The sequence below is a fragment of the Eschrichtius robustus genome, chromosome 4 (genome assembly GCF_028021215.1).
Source record: "Eschrichtius robustus isolate mEscRob2 chromosome 4, mEscRob2.pri, whole genome shotgun sequence".
Lineage (NCBI taxonomy): Eukaryota > Metazoa > Chordata > Mammalia > Artiodactyla > Eschrichtiidae > Eschrichtius > Eschrichtius robustus.
This window is the reverse complement of record NC_090827.1, coordinates 56,203,756-56,224,629: the sequence shown is the minus strand read 5'-3', so window position 1 is coordinate 56,224,629 and position 20,874 is coordinate 56,203,756. Positions and strand designations below refer to the sequence as shown.

General features: G+C 37.5%; 1 protein-coding gene across 1 annotated transcript; it reads left to right on the top strand.

The window, feature by feature from the left end:
- The first annotated feature begins 290 nt into the window (after positions 1 to 290).
- Positions 291 to 19,583, top strand: FGF5 (fibroblast growth factor 5). The gene is made up of 3 exons (XM_068542123.1): positions 291 to 651; positions 8,126 to 8,229; positions 19,236 to 19,583. Exons 1-3 carry the CDS (start codon positions 291 to 293, stop codon positions 19,581 to 19,583), a joined length of 813 nt encoding a protein of 270 aa, XP_068398224.1.
- Positions 19,584 to 20,874: the final 1,291 nt, after the last annotated feature.

The following is a 20,874-nucleotide window of genomic DNA, read 5'->3' as shown; positions in this document are numbered from 1 at the left end:
AGGCTCCCTCCCCGCACCGGCCGGAGAGTACACAAAGCGGCGGGTGAGGGGAAGCTTCGCAGGCGTGCACCGAGCAGTGAGATCACTGGCGTTATAAATATCCCAGTGCCAGCGCCGAGATCCGTTCGGGTGGCCTCTCTCTCTCTCTCCCCCTCTCCCTCTCTCTTCCCCGAGGCTATGTCCACCCGGTGCGGCGAGGGGGGCAGCGCCAGAGGCACACAGCCGCGCGCGGGCTGCAGAGCCCAGAACCAGCCCTGCAAAATGCACTTAGGACCCCCGCGGCTGGAAGAATGAGCTTGTCCTTCCTCCTCCTGCTCTTCCTCAGCCACCTGATCCTCAGCGCCTGGGCTCAAGGGGAGAAGCGCCTCGCACCCAAAGGGCAACCCGGACCGGCTGCCACCGGTAGGAACCCCGGAGGAGCCAGCAGCAGCCGGAGCAGCAATAGCACGAAGTCTTCCTCTTCTTCCTCTGCCCCCTCCTCCTCCGGGGCTTCTCTGGGCAGTCAAGGAAGTGGCTTGGAGCAGAGCAGTTTCCAGTGGAGCCCCTCGGGGCGCCGGACCGGCAGCCTCTACTGCAGAGTGGGCATCGGTTTCCATCTGCAGATCTACCCGGATGGCAAAGTCAATGGCTCCCACGAAGCCAGTACGTTAAGTAAGTTGCCTGCTCTCCTACAAAACCTGTCCTAAGCGGGCGGCGGGAGTCTCGGGAGGGGACAGCTGGTGATTTCCTGGTCTGCAAGCCCACCTTCCGGAGCCCCGGCCACTGGGATCCAGCCGGCCCTCGAAACAGCCGGGCGGGTTGGGTGGAGATGCGTCTACGTGGCGGGCACACACTTTCCCCTCTCGTGGGTACGAGGAATGGTGATTACTGAGGTATAGGCTACCCGGAGGCTGGTGCAGACAGGCACCTTGTTTCCAGTTTGCCCTGGTCCCAAAGAGGAGCTCCAGCCTGTGACTGGAGAAAAACCAAAAATCTCCTTTCTCCTCGTTTAGCTTCTGTTTACCTTCTGCTTCTGTTTACCAGACTCGCATTTTTCACTGGGCATCAAAGTACACCCCTTTTCCCTGCCCATAACTGAACAGTTTTATTTAGAATAATCAAATCTCACATACTGCCCCTCACAACGGCTACCATAACCCCAAATTAATATTATATATAATGTATATATACATATGTGTATACGGATATGTCTATTGTAGATACGTACATATTTACACATTATATACATATAGAATATATATGTATATTATACGGGAGACCAGACATTCCCTGTTTGGAAGAAGACAGTGATCTAGAAAACTGGACACGTTTAGAGAGGGAGACGTGATGGACATTAGAATTATTAATTGCAGAGTTGGGTTTAGCACCTTTTAGTATCTTGAAACCATGACCAGACCTTGTGAGGAAGAGTGGCCCGCCTTTGGTCCCCAAGGACAATTAGGGGAAAGTTCTTTATTTTAGAAGAAATTCAGAGACGGTTCAATTCGGTACAGGTGAAAATTTTGTAGTTTTTTTTTTTTTAAGCCAAGTTTTAAATTTTCTTTCTGAGTTTAGCTCTCTCTCTTTCCCTCCTTTCTCATCTTCTCCTCCCTTCCACCCCATCTGAGTTTTCAGACCATCACTGCCACTCCTCTGATTCCTCTCACTGCCCCTCTAGGCAGCAGAGGGGAGAGATGATTTGCGGTTGTATGCGGGGCTGGGGAGATTTCTGCGGGCCTTTTCCTCCGTAGGGCCAGATGGTCTTCCAGCCTGGGTTAGTCCAACAGACAGACAGAAGCACAGCCCGGGCCTCAGAGGGACCCAGGGAGAGCGGAAACATGGCCAGGAGATACCGATGCGCACACGGTCACCCGGCTCCGGAGTGTCAGCCTGGTGGCTCCCAGGTGTACTTAACTTTCTCCGTCTCAAACCAATGACCCCACGGGTTTCTTCTTACCCAAGCTCCGGAGGAGCGCGGGCTCCACAGCGGGGCTGGCATCTGGCACCCGCCCCGGACAAGGGTTGGAGGTGTGCACGTCTGTGGGATGGCCGGCCGGCAAGCTTCCTCCGGGGGATTCAGGAGGCTGGAAGTGGAAGAGCTGGCGGTTCGCGCCGGGAGGCGAGCGGGTCCACGCCAGCCTCCTGCCCCTGACTGGTCTTTCGGGCTCCGCCGCTCCAGCTGTCTGGGTTGCACGTGGCGAGGTGGCCTGGAGCACCAAACCCGAGAGAGGGCCTTCCCTGTCTGCCCCAGCGAGTCCCAGGCCCTCCCACACGCTCCTTAGCGGTGTCTGCTTTTATGTTTTAAGGTTCATTACACTCACTAAGCAACTGACCATCTTCGGTGATAAAAGGCAAGGTCAGTTAGAGCGAAGGGGAATTTCCTAAGATTTAAGGGTAAGCAAGAGTTGTGTCTAGTTCAGTATTTCCATTTGTCCTCATTTTGTCCCACCAAACTCTTTTCCTCCACCAGCCATCAGAGCTCATTCCCCACTTCTAGTAATATTTTCCCCTTTCACTTACATGAACACTGTTTCTATTCTGTTCTTCTTGCAGTTTATCCAAAAAATCAGCCTCAACAGAGGATAACTTCTGTGTTCTCAAGGGAACATCCAAAGTTAGCCTGCAAGGAGGGCAGGTTGGACCCCAGCGGGGTAAAATGATGTGCGGGAGGTGGGTTTCGGTGTGCTAGGGATCTCTGAAAACCAGACTTATTCCCAAGATATTCACCCTCTTCTCTTGGAAGAAACCATAAGAGATAAAGATTTTTGCAGCTTAGGCCTTGTGGAGGGGAAATTGTAGAAAAGGATAGAAAGGAAAATGAGAACAGATCAACAAAGAACACATTCAGCTAAAGAAGACATTGGCCAGTATTTATTTCCAAGGTACATTTTATTTTAAAATCCACTTTGAAAGATATCTAACAAAGAACAGACACAAAACACTGCTTTGTTTCTTAAACAAAACTGAAGTGCCTAAATAAAACTTTCTTAATTTAACGAGCACTTTCCTAATTCATTTCAGTTTATAACAGCCTTTCAGAGTTTAGTCTGTGTCTTTCACTTGGCTTGCAATCATTCACTTATTCATTCATCCATTTGTTCACGTACCCAACATAGGATACCTAGCTCACCAAGCTTGTTATTTTGGTTGCTTTTGGGTTAGTTGGGATTTTTTTTTTTCCTTTGCCTTCCATAGGTTTTTCTCACAGAGGAAAGTATAATTTAAGTGTTTAAATCATGGTGATTTTCAGCTTTGTGATGTCTGGAATGTCCAATAATCTATCATAAGATTTTGCTACCATAGATCCATGAAGAATTTATGAAATACGTCATGTTTAAAAGGATAGCAAGTAATTTGGAAGTTTAAAATGAATCTCTGTCTTTAAGTAGCTGTGAAAGAGAAACAGGCCCTGCTAATTGCAGTTGGTCATATACCTCTTTGTAGATAGTGCTTGATGGTTTCCTGATACATAATGTAAACTCAGGAGTTGTTTATGGAATGTTGGTTAGAGTAGATGAGGAACCATTTGTCCAAGTCTCTCAAGAGAAACTGAAGGAGCTTGGACCATGAGGATAATGGAGAATACATCAGAGTTTTCTCTCATCATCTAATTCTACGGTCTGTGAGTTAGCAGTGATAGAAAACTTACATTATTTTGTCACAGCTTGCTACTTCTGTAAAGAGTCAAAAGTTTGCCATGCCAAACATTCTAACAAGTTCTTTTAAACTCAGTAATTTTCTGTAATGTTTGTCAGAAGAAATAAATATATGTTGGAATATATGTTTCACAGCTATCTTTTGACATTAAAATTTTTGCAAATTGTGAATATTTTCTAGTTTGGCTATCAGAGGTACACTGGCCATAGATTTGAAACATAATTTGTTTAGTTAAGGAATACCACTTAATATATTCTTAGCTTCTCTTATACAGTAGTTATTCCAGGTTTTGAAGACAGGTAAAAGAATCAAGCTCATTGCACATAAACTCTTATTATGAGGAAATACTAGGGAAGGGTGAAGAAAGATGGGCAAGACAAGATAGATGATAAAATCCCACTACTGAATAGAAACAAAGACTTTGTTTTAATTTCTATGCTTTCAAGTTTAGTTCCAAAACAATGCTTCTGTTGGCTTATCTTGGGCCATTGAAGAATAGGCAATCAAGTAATTGTCAATTTAGGGAGCAAAAGCTTAAGGCTATAGCTACACAAAGCCAAATTGTTCACATAAAATATAGAAATTCCAGTTATGTATTTTGGCTAAACCAAACCCTCAGTTTTACTAACTTTTAAAAATCTGAATTCACTATCAATTTTGATGTTAATGTAAAGTCAACCTTTATATAGTCCCCAAAGCCTAAATAAACCAGAATCTCTATCTTCTGTATGGAAAAACTCAAGCAGAAAATTTCTATGTTGCTAACTTAATCAATGAAGACTACTAAACTGGATATTTCAAGACTCAGATTTGATAAAGACATGGCATATTTGTTGCTGTGTGAGCACAAGTAGAGAAACTTCAGTTTTAAATGATTTTTCTTTGAGGATTTTTCAGATGGGCTGTTGAAAGCTTCTGAATACATGGAATATCTGTATATCTTTCTCATTCACTGAGAAAAGAGAGAAAAAGGAGAAGTCTACATAATTTATCAACCATCATTGATAGAGTCCTAATGTATTAAAAATTCTAGAGGGGACTAAGTAAGAAAATCTATATCCGGAATAATTTTACTTTGTAACGCATACTTATGCTTGTAAGTAAGTGGATTAAACAGTGTATAATCTGAGAGACACTGAGTTCTTGCATCCTTCATCCTAGATGTCAATTGCAAAATTCCACCAAGAGAGGATAACTCCTTCAGTTAAGCACTGCTTTTTTCTTTTGATCCTCTTAAATGTGAACACCCTAGGAAAGATAACACATTGTCACTTGCACTTTAACTCTCTCCCTGCCCCACTCCCCCAGCAGTAGAGGGCCAAAATAGCAGGAGAGTACTAAGACATGTGTCCATACATGTGTACACATGGGGTGTCCTGAAAAGGAAGAGAGGTAGTGAGAAGGTCAAAGAAACAATCCAATTTAGCAAACATTCATTGACTATTGATGATCTGTGAGACACACTTGGCCTTCCACAATTTTGCTTAGGGATACCATCTGGGCTTCCACGTGAATTGTAAGTTCCCATCAAATTTATTATTACTGACTCCTAAGAGGAAATCACTGAAATTGAAAAAAAAATCAGTTTTAGAGAAATGTTTTCTGGAATTTATATACGTGTGATTTAATGCACATGGGTTTAAAATACTTAGAATTCTTTAATGAGTTACTGAGATTTGGCATGAAAAGTCAATAGGCCTGTGATCTTTTCAGGGTGTGGGAGCAGGAGGTTGAATTGTGGGGCTTGTAGAATCTGCTTCTATATTCTAGGAAAAAAGACATCATGAAATTGCTGTTGAAATTACTTTGGAAACTATGATCTTAACAAGGTTCCTAATATTACACCATAATTACATTATTTAGAACATCATACCAAAGTTGCCTATTTGAAAAAACAATTATTTCATCTAATCTCATCTTTTTTCTTTCCTGCATTCTTCATAATTTTAAATAGAATGATGTATGTAAAAGTATGTTTTTAAGCTTTCATTTAAATATAATTTTCTTACTGTTATAAAATCTTTTCATTCTCAGGCATTATATCATTTTTTATACCGGAACTTACAAGAAAAGAAACCATGTAGTATGTAATAAAATAACACTTTCATATATATTATTTCATCTTTCCCATATTTAAAATTTATTACAATGCAAATTTATATAACATATACATGCAGAATGTACAATGTGTTGGGAAACAAGTTGAGTCAAGATGGGTCTTTCTTAAAAATAGAATATGTTGTCAGAAACCAATAGTTTACATAAGCAAAGCAGTGCTCCCATTAAAGAAATATATACAGAGTCCTTTTGTCTTGACCTCTTAAATGATAGTCTGCAAACATACATGCTTAATGAGAATTTTATCTTTTATGCTACCATGTATTTTTTTTCCCACTAATACACAATAGATTTGCATTTACAAAACCAGGTAATTTTCCAGACAATGGTATAAAAAAACCTTTAACAATGCAGAACCAGGAGTAAACTGGGGGAAACATATGGTCAAGTCTCCTTTTCTACCAACTCCACATTGTCTCTTTTGTGGCTGTCATTCTACACATAGATGGTTTCTCATGTTCTCCCTGTCTCATTTTTTAACAGACATTTACACAGTATTCACAATCACATCCCCCATCTCTGAAATATCCAAAATCATTAATGCTGTTTTTCACTATCATTCTGTAATTTTGATAGAAATATAACTTTGTATCAGATGTTCTATTCATGTTTTATTAATAATATTATTATAGCACTACGTTGTGTAGTAAATTTATCTTTACAAAGGATTCTGTGTGCTTTGTCACTATTTGATAAAATGATAATGCTTTTAAATCTTTTTTGGGTACGCATCACAGTCAAATAATTTGCATAGCAAAATCTATTGTAAATAGCATTTTGAAAACATTTTGAAGGAAAGAATTTTTTGAGACAGTTTTTTTTTTTAGGAGTTTCTTCCTAGAAGCAGAAGTAGTTCCTTTCCAACAGTTTTTAGATTTTTTTGGTTTGTTTTAAAGCAACAGCCACTAATAAAGTGGTAGCTGCAGTTTTCTTGAGATGTGTTTTATTTACTCTAGGCTAAGAATGCTTATCACAAGAACAATAGTTCCTTCATGAACTTTCTGATCAAGTATTTGTAAGAAATCAGGTTGAATAAGTAAGCGGCAGTATTTGCTACAATTACAGGTATTAGGTCGCATTGGTCAACATAAGTGCTCTATAAAGATATTCATATAAGTGTTTACATGTATTATATATGTGTGTATCCACAATACACTGCATTTGGTAAGTTGAATAATTTTATATGTACTTCAAATACTGCAGGGGGAGACTGCTATTTTAAGAAAATCTGGTGAATTTCTCTATTCGTCATAGTCCTATTGACATATTCTAATTAGAATATGTACTCAAAATATTACAGATTGAAATGTTGAGATGTTTTTTCCCTCCTCCCTCCCATCCTTGCTTCCTTCCTTTCTTCCAGGACAAATCCTCTTTTAGCTTTAGTGAACCATATTATTTTGTCCTTCTTTTTTTTTTTTTTTTTCATTTTGTTGTAGGCAATTAACAAAAAGCTCTATGCTTTTCTTCTGTTCATATAACATTACATACAAGTTTATGGTAAACAGGCAGGAATCCCAATTATATACAAACTATGAGTTTCATCTTCTTAAAATACTCTAAACTGTGGTGTGTGACTCTCTTGACCCAGTGGATGTGGACTTTCAAATTATTAAAGGAGACAGAGGGACATCGACTTGATAATTCTGACTACTAAATGCCAAATATAAACAATAACATAATAAATACCTCGTTAAATTTTTTCCAGAAAAGTCACTCAAAATGCAAGATGTCTCAAACCATAATCCATCAAACACTTCACTGAGCCAATAGTCTCAGATTATTTATATTGCTTTCAGTATCTTATGTATAATCTTTAAATGAGCAACTCACTAAATGATAGAGTGTGATATATATTGATTTATCGATTTGTATTATGATCATTTGAGAAGAGGGATTTCTTTTATGTAAATAAGTATTATTTTCAAGGCTTCCAATGATTTATACTAATCTTGAGTACCGTCTTCTGTGCTTTAATATTAAAAATACAGTATTATCTCTGACAGAAAAACAATGCATGAGGACTGTTTTGTAAAACACTTAAAAAAGTCTTTGCCATTCCTTTAGAACTTGAAAAGATTCTACTGCCAAACATTGATTACTAAAAGTGACTTATCATTTGTAAGAAGAAAAAGAATTACTAATGAAGCACAAATTTTTGAACCTTGAAATTTATCATTTTAAATGAATACTTGAGTGCTAGACCTTTTTATTTCTTTTACATAATAAATGTCACAAAAAATAAGGATGTTAAATACTTTTTAAAAAAATCACAGTGATAAAGAATGGAGACAATCTACGTAGAAATTTAATTCTTCACAATGGTATATAGAAGAGCCTGTGTTTTATTTTGGGATTTCTGTCATCCTAGGTATTTTGGAAATATTTGCTGTGTCTCAGGGGATTGTAGGAATACGAGGAGTTTTCAGCAACAAATTTTTAGCGATGTCAAAAAAAGGAAAACTCCATGCAAGTGTAAGTAGAACCACTTTATATTTGTTAAAGGTGTTATAGAGATTTTTATATTTGTAAAATGGAATGAAGTGATTTTCCCAATTGATAGATAGGACAATTTGCCCAGAGAACTTAATGTTTTTTTGTTTTTGTAAAATTATATGTACATTAAACCAAGAGAATTGTATGTGTTTTTGTAAGTGGTCGTTTAAATATTTTATTTACTTGAGAAGATAATATAGAATCCACAAAAAGTTTTAAGGGTAAGTGTATTCGAAAACAGCATTCTCTAAGTGATTGCCATTATTTATTTCTTAAAAGTGGTCCAGGTGAGGAGAAATGTTATGGAAATACTGTATTTTTAATTTACATGTTTATGGTGATTGTGTGTGTGTTCAGTAGATCATGTTCTTAATTTTAAAAGCTACTCATGATGTCAAAAATGGAGTCTAAGTAATATAACGTATATTCATATTAATAAGTATGGAGGGAAGAAACCAATAGTGAGAAGACTTTGACCTTTAATAGAGAAATTTAATTTGATTCATTTGAGAAATTTTCATCTTGTTTTTTTGTTACATCAAAAACACTTCTTGAAACTATGAAGACTAATTTTGCACTCAAAAATTTCTTCAGCCCACTTAACACAGTTTGTAATCAATTTACAAATTATAGATTTCTATGCTTTGTTCTGAAAATGCTCATTACTTGGTAAGCATTAAAATGTTTTAAAGATAATAAAATATATTTAGCTTAGTTTTCCCGCTCACAGATTCTGTTTATTAGTATTAGTAGTATGCACAGCCCTTAAAAGTGATTTATGCTTTTTCTGTAGTGTACTGAGTTTTGTCATATTAAATCACTTTAAAAAGCAATTCTTCTTTAAAGCTACTCCTTTAATCCTTATTCACTTTAATTCTTATTAAACAAATTGGAGAAATATCACTTTTCGAGCTTTCAAAGTATATAGGAAGTTTTAATTGAGTGCAATCAATTGGAACTTGCTAATTATGATTTCTTCTTTACAGACCTTTAAAAAATTGAATGAGAATTTCACTTGGTTTAATGTTTAAGACTTTCAATTTTCCTTTCTCTAGCATCTAGAGGTGGTTTGTTAATATCTCTTGGAGGAGACAGTAGATAGAATTCAAGCTATTTCTACAGTTATTTGAGGATTAAATGAGATAATATATATAAAGCTTGTTAGAAGAGTATTAGATACCTTGTAAGTACTCAGTAAATATTACCTATTATTGAATGATAATTTAAATATAATCTAAATATAATAAACTACTAAAATCTCAGTTTATTAAGATAGATGGGAAATCTTTGGTAACCTCTTTGATTATCCATTACAAGAATTATAACCAGATTTACTTATTTCATCTGCTGAGCTGGTTACTATATTCTAGTAAACCACAATATAGTGTTCATCAAATAATTGCTCTTTGATTTATTACATATCTTAAGGGAAAAAGTTCTTCATTGCTGTGGAAAAGTAGGACATGCCATTTTATTTTTAAAAAATATTTGATTTTTAAAAATCCACATACAAAATAAAAAACAATGATCAAATGCATCTACACTGAATAACTTTTCCTTGATCTACTTTAAGGTGGTAAAAGATTGAAACACCTTCAAAATCTAAGCATCATAATAATATGCAATGCCTAAAAAGAAATTCTCTATTGGTTTGCTTGTTTGGGGTGAAAATCTTAATTTTTTAAATATTCTGATTCATGCTTTAGTACATGCAAAAAAATAGACTACCTTGGGGCAGCTTAAGGATAATTGCAACAGAAAGTGAAGTACTACAAATGGATGCCAATTAGAAAGGTCAAACTGAAAGGTTAGGTTACATGATTCCTCTGTCAAATGCAAGTAACAAATTTCCAGAAACTTGACCCAAATGTCTAAGGATGGCTGGCCGAAATAATGCAGATAATGCAAAAACAGCATCTGTTATTCTTTCTCATCTTGGCAGGCTAAAGTTATTTCATGGAATAATGACTTTTAAACAGTACAAAAGCAAGCCTTGCTCTTGTCACTCACTGAAGCCCTTTGATATAAAAGTCATTCTGATGACTTTGAGCTGAATTGTAGATAAAAAATTAAGCCCTACGATTATGTGGATTCTTTCTAAACCATTTGTCCAAGCCCACTTTCTCTTAGCATTTATTAGCACTTTTTCTCTAGATGGAAACCTAATTAAATTATAAAGTGATTTATTTTTAAGGAAGTTGAATTTAGAAATACTATTAATTCTAACCATTGTTAGTTTTATGCCAGATGGTTTCTTTCCTCTTTTCAGTTTCTAGTTAAACATGTTGAAAATTTTTTCTTATAACTAGCTTTAAATATAATTATTTGATTTAGTTTTGGTTTTTACAAAATTTCATCCCCACTAAAAAGGCTAAAACCCCTTATACTTTTAGGATTAAATGTTGCTTAGGATTAGTGAGTTGCTTTAAATTAATAATTGTGCAGAGGCATTTAAAGAGTACCTTTATAATCATTTCAAAAATATATGTATATAAAACCGCGTTGTGCATCTTAAACTTACACAATGTCGTACGTCAATTATATCTCAATAAAACTGGAAAAAAATTTTAAATAAATAAAGAGTAACTTTAGGGTTTTATCTACAAAGTAAATGTGAACTATAAATCTAAAGTATTCATATAATTCTGGGGAAAGTAAACCCATAGCATATCGAGAAATACTCATGGATAATAGGAGATTTTCAACTTCGTTTTTATAGTAACAATCAGACTAGTAAAAATTAGCTACTTGGCAGAGGTAAAAGATTTGCATATTTCTTTAAAATCTCTTTCATTCACATTATCTCATTACATAGTTAGGTGAGGAAATAGTCTCAGAGATGTTAAATATTTTCCCAAGTTACCACAGTTAACGATTGAACCAGAATTACATACTTCAAAAATTCTCTCTCCCTTTAAATGCTATAATACTTGGTAGGGAAAAGTTAGCTTGAAAGAAGATATTTTGTTTCATTTGGAACTATTTACACTGTTTTCAGCTATTATTTTATAGGAATTAATAATTGCATGTTTTAATAATATTTTTGTATTACGTTTTAAAGAATGAATACTGTGGTTCATCCTTAGAATATTTTTGCTTGTTTCTCTCTCTCTCTCTCTCTCTCTCATTCCAAACGCTTTTGGAGGATCTTTTTTTCCCATCTACTTCTGTGTCTCCTACTTGATTTTAAAGTCTAGAAAGGAGGGGATGTGTGCACCACAAAACTTGTCACACAGTTTTACAAATGTTGGTTATTCAGTGTGAAGATGAGTTGCATAGGGAACCCCTTTTAGGATGTACTTTCAGAACAGAAAAGAGATCTGTTTTGTTCACAGAAACTCTTCATTTAGAAAATGTTTCATTGTCAGTGGACAGGAAGTTGGTAAACACTATTATCAGGCCAGAAAGGTTAAACTTAGGCAACATATATGCTGATTTCCTTTGTGTGCTAAGTTTGTTAATTCGGTAAGAGAAGTTTTCATTGAACTTCAGCCATCTCGGTGTGCTCTGCTCATGCACTCAGTCAACCTACGTACTCATATTAATCTCCTTGCAGCTCTCCTTAAGACCTTGACTGATAGACCCTAAGTAGACAATGCATTTAAATTCCTAGCGTGCAGGGTTTTTTCAGCATTCTTTACAAGGATGAAGGTGTCTGGTCTTCTTCTCAAGATGTCTTGGGAATCACTGAGAGTAAGAGCAGGTAATTGCTTCCCCAAGGGCCATGAGGGTTAGTCAGAGCCTTCACTGTGGCCTGTATCCTCTTTCTCAACTTATTCCCAGACTGCGGTGCTTTGTGGGGCTGAGGCCCCCTTCTCTTTTGGTCTCTATCTCTGCCTGCCTGTCTGTTCGTGTTCCTCCTCACTCTGTTCTTGCTCTCTCTTCAGGTTTATTGTCTTTATCCAAAGTTGCATAGGGAGCCTTTCTGGATTTATCTGAGGTGGGTCCAGATGTAAGAGTAAAAGGTCTTGACTGTGGTGGTGAAGAGCACAGTTCAATTGTGTCATTCTACTTAAGATACACTGTGTCATTTTACTTAATCTTTCTATTCCTCAGTTTTATCAGCTATAAATGGAAGAAAATTAAAGTAAAAATACATGGTGATAGTTGAGCATTTTAAATGAGATAATACGCATAAAACACAGAATAGTTCCTGGAAAGTATTCAGCATTTAATGTTAGAACAGATCTTCCTGAATTTGCTCTCAGGCAGCTGTTTGATGATCCTCTATCTCCTCTCAGAATACTTTCTGATTTTGGGGTCAGGCAGCTGTGACCCCCTCAGATATTTAGACCAGCCGCAAATCCCATTTATTATTGGCCTCTTTTTTCGTTAGGTCCAAACTCGTCTTGCATACAGTAGCCCCTTTTCTCCTGTGTTTTCCCTTTTCCAAGGAACCTAATTTGAAAGCAAAATTCCCAGGTTCAAGATCTTAAAGAGACAAGGATTTCCAACGGTCATAGTCTCATAATTTTTTAAGATCCTTCTTGTGCATCGTGTTTTTCCCCTTAAAAAATCTAAATCTTGAAAAAGGTGATTATCATGAATTCTTCAGTCTTTTCATAAAGTATGCATGATCACTTATTGCCTGTTGGGGAAAGACATTTTAGCTCATTTTAAAGATACAGAAAGAAGCACGTGGTGGAATTATTTTTGTTTCTCAGGGTTTTAGGGAATCATGTTTGGAAGGAAAGCTAATTGCAGAGTTTATGAAATAGGTGTGGAATGTGTGCTTGATCAGCCCTAAGCAAGGACTAGAACAGCCTCCTTTCCTGGTTTCAGAGGGTGCCAGCTGGCTTGCCTGGGATGAGAGTCCGGACTAGACTTCCTGAGCTGGGGACAGAGTGAGGAGGAGTCCGCAGCCCCTAAAGCTGGGCATGTTTACTGAAAGGGGAAACGGAGGCTTGAGTGATGGTTATCAACATCATTAAAAAAAATAAGTTATTAAGCACTCCACTCTTGCAGTCAAGACCCTGAGCTATATAAAGGCATTGAAGAGAAACTCGCCTTGCCCTCTAAGAGCTTTCAATTTACATAGCAGAATTGAATAGCTAGTAATTCAGGCTAAAAAATGGGTTCAGTGTTCTACCTTCGCAGTAAGGTAGCTTCTTCAGTTTTCTCTTAATTTCACACTATGTAAATCTGGTTAGAGGGCTTATTTTATTGAGGAAATCTGCCTGTGATGAATCGACTTGTAATTTCAGAGATCCATTTCAGCCTAAAGTGAGAGATGGTGTTCTACGTCTTAGATGGTTGGGGGAATGGCACTTGTTTTTCATCAGTATTTTAATGTGGTGCAACTTCAGGGCAGGTAGGATTATATAGAAGCCTAGGAGATGCCTTGGGTTTGTACAGTGTTACCGAAAGAGCTTGAATCTAGGAATCAGTAGATGAGATTTAAGTCACAGGCCTACCCTGGCACGTGATAAATGTGGGGCTTTAGACGAATCCTTTTCTTTACTCTTCTGTCTGGAAAATCAGGTAATAACATCCTAATAGTCATGGAATTATAGCAAGAATGAAATAATATATGTAAAACACCTGGCACATGGTAGCCCTCAATAGCCCAGCTTTTTTGAGCTATTAAGAGCATCAGACAGTAAACTATCTTATACCATGTTTCTCCAAGTGTGGTTCTCACCTCACCTGCAGCAAGATCACACAGGATGCTGGTTAATGATGTGATTCCAGGGTCTCAGCTCAGACTTACTAAAACAATCTCTGGAGATAGGGCCTGGGGAATCTGCGTTTTGACCTGGCTCCCTGAGTAATTTGAAGTCAAACTCAAGAGGTTCAGAGGAGGAGAAATCATGTGGCTGGCATTCTTCACTACCTTACCTCAGGCTGATTTAAATCCAACTTGTATATTCCCTTGGTTGCATGAAGAACTGAGACACAGAATGACCAGATAGCTAGTGCCAAGCAGGAAGTATGACCATGCTCTGGAGATGGTCATACATCAACTGACCCATATGAGGCTTGTTGTAAAGTAAAGAGAAAGAGGCAGCTCCTGTGCGTGCATGCTGCCCTGTTCTGGGGTTCTCTGCTTGGGAGCAGTTGGAGAAGGGTCTGGCTTTCAGCCTTCACTCACCACCAAAGGTGGGTGCTTTTGTGCTGGGAACATCCTTCACAACCATACAAAACAGCCTGGGCTTAGGAGACCTGACCCGGGCAGTCCCATTGGTGGGACTAGGGATGGGAACCAAAATGCATTGAAAGGAGGCAGGGGAACCAGAAGTGTAAGGATGCAGGCAGCAAGAAAACTTTGCTTAGAGCACAATTTGGTCTTTAATTGTTTTCATTACAGTCTATAATATGAGTTTAATTGTTTAATAATATTATATAGTCTATAATAGCATTTTAGTTACTTATATTTAATTATTTCTTAACTTCATAAAGTTTCTCAAGAGAAAGAGGCAAATCAAAGAAAACAAAGTGAAATAAAGAATTAAAATTGATTAAATGATTAAATAGCCTGCAGACACCAGGGTTTGTACTGCTGTTAGTCCAAATTCAATCCTCTTTATACACCTCTTTCATACAATGCATATTTACTTCTTCAGTCACACGTAATGAGAATCGGGACTTGTAGGCATAGCCCCAACTCACTTGCTACAAGAGTCTCAATCATCATAGAGCATGTTTACTAAGGAACAAAACTATGTTAAGAGGTTTTAGAAAGTTTTCTAAAATATTGTTTCAGAAAGAATTCTCTGTTTGGTTTCATTGACCTTCAGATTTTAATTAAGCAGAATTAGTCTTTTCTGGAATATCACAGTCAAAGTTTTACTTTCTTTGAACTGAATTTGACCTTTCTTTTAAATATTCGCTGTGCGCCCTCATCACGCGAGGAGATGAGTAGAATCAAGGTAAAGTATCCTCCTAAGCCAAATATTCTTGTTTTATTTAATAGCACTGTATTGCCCCACCTGTGAATAATTTGCGTATTCGAGCAAAAGTAGTTTAATTTAATTTTCATCTGTTTTTTTCAGTTAAGACTCCTTTAAATTACATAGAAATCAGCCAATTTAAACAGGTTAGTTTTGCAATTATGGCTTGTTGACTACAACTTATTTTAACACTTGCAAGGTCAAGGAGAAATTATAGAGAAAAACATAGATAATTTAAGTCAACAAAGAACATGGGCAGGACCGTGGCTATATTGTTTTTCATTGTAAAAGTGACAACCAGCACAGTGTCTGGCATGTGATATACAGTCGATAAATATCTGTGGAATGAATCCACAAAAAACTGAGTTTGAAACAAAGATAGGGCCTCTTTACGAACATTTCAATGAATGCGTTTGTTGTAGTGGCTGATGGTGGTAGGGTGGAGGTTATGGGGGTCCTGATTTCAATAGCTTTTTTGAAATTAGATTTACCTCTCTACTTCACAGCTGAACTGTAGATAAAGTCTTTACGTCCACTTCCCATTTTCTAGGGAAATAATCCAGTTCTATTGTTTTAAAAGTATATATATTGCTAAAGCACTTTTTATAATTCAAAGGAGATTTCCAAAATTAAAAGTAACCTGGAAAGTTTATTATCTAAAATTGTGTAATGGTAAATGGTAAATATATTGAAATGGCTCTGCTGCTTGGTGACTCTGTTGTGAAAATGCTTCATGCATAACATTAGGGACAGAGATGAACTGCTTAACGTCGCCGTGTTGTCTGAACAGGGCCGGGAATACTGACAGGAATAGTCCATCCCTCCAGAAGAAACCAGATCTCCTGATGAAAAACTCACTATGTTTGTTTCAAATGGTTCTGTTCCATCGTAGCTGGAAGAATTTTTCAGACAAAATATTAAATTAGAAGTCAATTAAGAAATCCAAAACAGTCTGACTGCCTTCACTCCTGTTTTCATGTGGGGTTTAGAATGGCTGAGGGCCAGCGAGTAGTGTGTGGGTCCTCAGAATTCTGAACATCTCTACCCCATGTGACAGTTAGGTGACCCTTGAAAAATCTAGAGCCTGAACAGCCATCCTCTTTAAGGCTTCTCTTAAGAAAGAACTTAGAACATGAACCTTGAGGGGGAAATGAGAAAGTTTTCAGATGGAATAATTTTCGGGGGTGGCGTCAGTAGGTTTTCACTCCATGAAAGACAGTAAGATGGAATTGCTATAGGTTAATATACTGCGTGTGTGTGTGTATGTGTGCATGCACACGCATGTGTGTCTGTTGGCCACATCAATTAAAAAAGACAAAAAAAAAAAAAAGACATGTTCCTTCTTTATTTTTTTTGACACCATTAAGGAAAAAATAAGGTTAAATTATGCAGTACACTTTAAAAAATCTGTCAAAATTGAATAAAGCTATCACTGCTATCTTTATTTCAGGAAAATGATTTTTTTGTGCGTGGAACAAGGGTAGAAGTCAGGTCTATAATGTATTATACATTAAAAATGTTATTCAAATAAATTTTTTTTTAACTTTTTTTGGGGGGTTATTTATTTAGTTATTTAGTTATTATTTATGGCTGTGTTGGGTCTTCGTTTCTGTGCGAGGGCTTTCTCCAGTTGCGGCAAGCGGGGGCCACTCTTCATCGCCGTGCACGGGCCTCTCATTATCGCGGCCTCTCTTGTTGCGGAGCACAGGCTCCAGACGCGCAGGCTCAGTAATTGTGGCTCACGGGCCCAGTTGCTCCGTGGCATGTGGGATCTTCCCAGACCAGGGCTCGAACCCGTGTCCCCTGCATTGGCAGGCAGATTTTCAACCACTGCGCCACCAGGGAAGCCCCTCAAATTTTAAGAAAAAAAATCTGAGGCAGGGTAAATATACCTGCTACCCTTTTTAATGAAATCTCCCACACCTTTCTAAAATGCTTGCTCTTTTCTGTAGCAGAAAATATTCCAGATGGTTATAGCTTTTATTTTAAAATAAAACTTTGTGATTATCTAATTGAATGCGAGAGCATTGAAGCCCTTTTAAGAGCTAAGCAGACAAATCTATGTTTGACTTGTAAGAAAGACTTTTTAATTTAAAAAAAAAAGGAACAATAAATGTGTGCTCTTCTAAAGGAATGGCAACATAGCACCCTTGTCCTGGTCATGGGCTTGTAGGTTATGATGGGATGAGAGAAAGCCATTGGCAGTGGTTCTTTAAAATAGCGGCTAATAGCCTGCTAGAGACCAGTCCAGGGAATCGTCGGTAGACAAGTGCTTATATATAGCTTCATAGCCTCCAAATAAAGAGCTTTATTGATTGAACTACACTCGAATGTAAATAACCTGGATGGACTGTCGTACATAAGATAAATGTGCTGCTGGAAATACTCTGAAACTGGTTGTCTTCTGATATTGTCAGTACCTTGCACAACTCAAAAATTCCATGTGGCCATCAACAGTAGTTCTGTGTAGACTGCCTTGCAATGTTAAGACTTCTAGATTACAGTGTTGGGATCTGTATTGCAGAAGAAAGTTTGGCATTATTAGAAAAGCAAGGGAATTAAAGACTTTTAATTCCATTATAGAACCTCTTGGTTTGATATAGAAAGAATCATCTCTGTGTGTGTGTGTGTGTGTGTGTGTGTGTGTGTGTGTGTGTAGTGTTCTTATATATAGGGGTCAAGATATTTGGTATTTCCAAGCCCAGGACGTTTATACAAATGGTGCTCCCTGAAATTGTGAAACATGTTGGTCTAGTCCAGGTTAGGAATTTGAATTCTTTGGGGGCTACGGACTCTTGTATTTGATGAAAGCTCCAGATCCTTTCCTTAGAAAAATATTTTGATTCTCACAATAGCCCTACAGTTGCAAGGATTGTGGATAAAGAGCCTAAAGCTAAGAACTCAATTGGCAGGATTGGCAGTTGATCGCATGTCTGTCTGACACATTCTCACTTGCTTCCCCTATACTGTGGTCGATCAATTTCCTCAATACGGCAAACTCAGCCTTTTCAGAGCTTGTTGTGGCCTGCTTGGTCATCCTCATCTCTTCTTCCTTTCTCCGTGCGTCCTAAGTGGAAGTCACACTGAACTACTTATAGTGGTGTCCTGCTAACCTGTGAACACACCATTTCTGCTCCCTGAAATCCTTTCTCACGTCACCTGCCTTGCTCACACCTTGTTGGACTTGAAGACTCAGCTCAGAAGTCATCTTTTCTAGGAAGACTTCCTGCCCTCTTCCCTGCTACCTCCATCCTCTCAGATGCCCTTCCTCTATGCTATCATTGTATCCTCTGCATACCGCTGTCATAATTCCATTTATCAAGCTGCATTGTGATGGATGTCTACTTCTTTGCTTAATCCACTGTTCTGTGAGCATTTCAAGGGCAGAGTTGTGTGTGTGTGTGTGTGTGTGTGTGTGTGTGTATGGAGAGAGAGAGATCTGGCTGAAGTATTGTTAGTGACTCCAAAGGTAATTTTTTTCTTCCTGCCATCAAATATACTCTCCTGTATCACTGTGTGAAGATACATTCTTTCCTAAAGAACTCTAACATATGCAATATTAATAGGGCCATATGCTACCCCTTTCTCAGCACCATGAAGCACGCTGATAAGATTGAAAAATGTATTCTTGTTTCAAAGGATAATATGACCCCATTTCTCTGAATGAATTCATGTTTTACCCAGCAATTGTTTCTTAATAATATAGTACTGTTTATTTTCTTGATGGCTCAAGAGGGGGAAAATCTTATAAGTTAAATTTTTAACTAAAAATTTCAAAGTAATTAAAAAGAGTAATAGAATTTAAATATACTGAGTTCCTGTTATCATTTTTATATACATTGCTATTATTTCACGATTGTACATAGTAAACAAAAATTAGCATTACAAAGATGAATAAAGTAGGAATATAGAAATGAAAATAGTAATTTTAAAGCAACTCTAAAAGAAGCAAATGTGTCTTTATAAAAGAGAATGGAATAGGAGGGCAGGGGTCAATGGAATTCTTGGTTTTTCTTTACAGTAAAAGACCTTATTTTATTACATGCTGAAAATATTATCACTACTTGAATTTCCTCTTCTTCTTTTATTCCCCAGGCCAAATTTACAGATGACTGCAAGTTCAGGGAGCGATTTCAAGAAAACAGCTATAATACCTATGCCTCAGCAATACACAGAACTGAAAAAACGGGACGGGAGTGGTACGTGGCCCTGAACAAGAGAGGGAAAGCTAAACGGGGCTGCAGTCCCCGTGTTAAACCTCAGCACATCTCTACCCACTTTCTGCCAAGATTCAAGCAATCAGAGCAGCCAGAACTTTCTTTCACAGTTACTGTTCCTGAAAAGAAAAAGCCACCTAATCCCATCAAGCCAAAGGTTCCCCTTTCCGCACCTCGGAGAAGTCCCAACACAGTGAAATACAGACTCAAGTTTCGCTTTGGATGATATTCATCTTGGCCTTGTGAGAAACCACGCCTTCCCCTCAGGAGTTTCTGTAGGTGTCTTTGCGCCCTGAAGACAACTTTTTGGACACAGCTTCAGTTACACTACACTGTACTGAAGTCAGGACATTTGTTTCAGTTTGGCTGAAACAAAAATGTCTCCCGATAGGAACTAAACTGGAATTCTTTGTACCAATATAGGGAGCTCACTGCTTTAGTTCAGTATGACATAAAGCCTTTTGCTTTATGTTTGGTGCATACTGGGACTCCGTTTCCAGAAAGTTAAATGGTAGGGATTATGTATTTTTCTGACTTTTACAGATCAACCTGAAAAAGCATATGATACATTTTTATTTTTGGTTTCCAAAGACTATTTTGATGCAGATAAAAGTATTTTATTAACGTTTGTTTTTTGTTTTTTTTTAAAGTACCTTGCATCGAGCATATTTTCTTACTTTTGTTATTTTTAATTAATAAGACATAAAACAGCCATTTTAATGCAACTTATGAATTATAAATGTGTTTATAGCCTGTTTATAACATGTGGATTTCTTTTTCATTTTTCTTATTCATTGCACTTTTAATTTTTATTGTGATTATTTTTTTTTACCATACCTCAGATAATGTAAGTTTAGTCTTGCATCTTAAAATGTTTAAATTCTCTTCAACAGCACCAAATGTTGAGCTTGGGTTTGTATGTGTGTGTGTGTGTGTGTGTGTGTGTGTGTGTGTGTATAAATTCATGCTATTATGTGGAATCCTGTCTCTTTGGTGGCTGGGCTACAATGAGTGGGAAGTAAGGAGAAAATATAAGGACTTTTTTGGTGGAATTAAAAGTTGGAGATAAGGAAAAGGATTAGAGGTACAAGTACACTGAGTCTGCAGCATTTACTGACATCCAATTCTGCCTTGCCTTCACTTCTCCTTTTATCTACCCTGCCCTCATTCTTTAACAGCTGGAGGAATACATTTTATTCTGTCCATCAAGCATACACTATGAAACCAGAGTGCTTAAAATACCTCTTTTATGACCCTCTGCTATCTCCACTCTATAGATCCACAGGGAGCAACCCACTTAGTGGAAAAACACAGAGAACTGAAGGAGATGAATCATGTAACAGTTACCCATGTCAAGTCCCATTGTCAAAAAATATTCTTATTACTCAGTTAAACACACTTTGAGTTTCCTATCCTAAAGGTAACCATCCCAGTGAATAGATCTGCCCTTTTATAAGGAAAATTTCTGATGTATATTTTTTAAAAGTTGACTGTGTGATATGGGAAACTTAATTTGG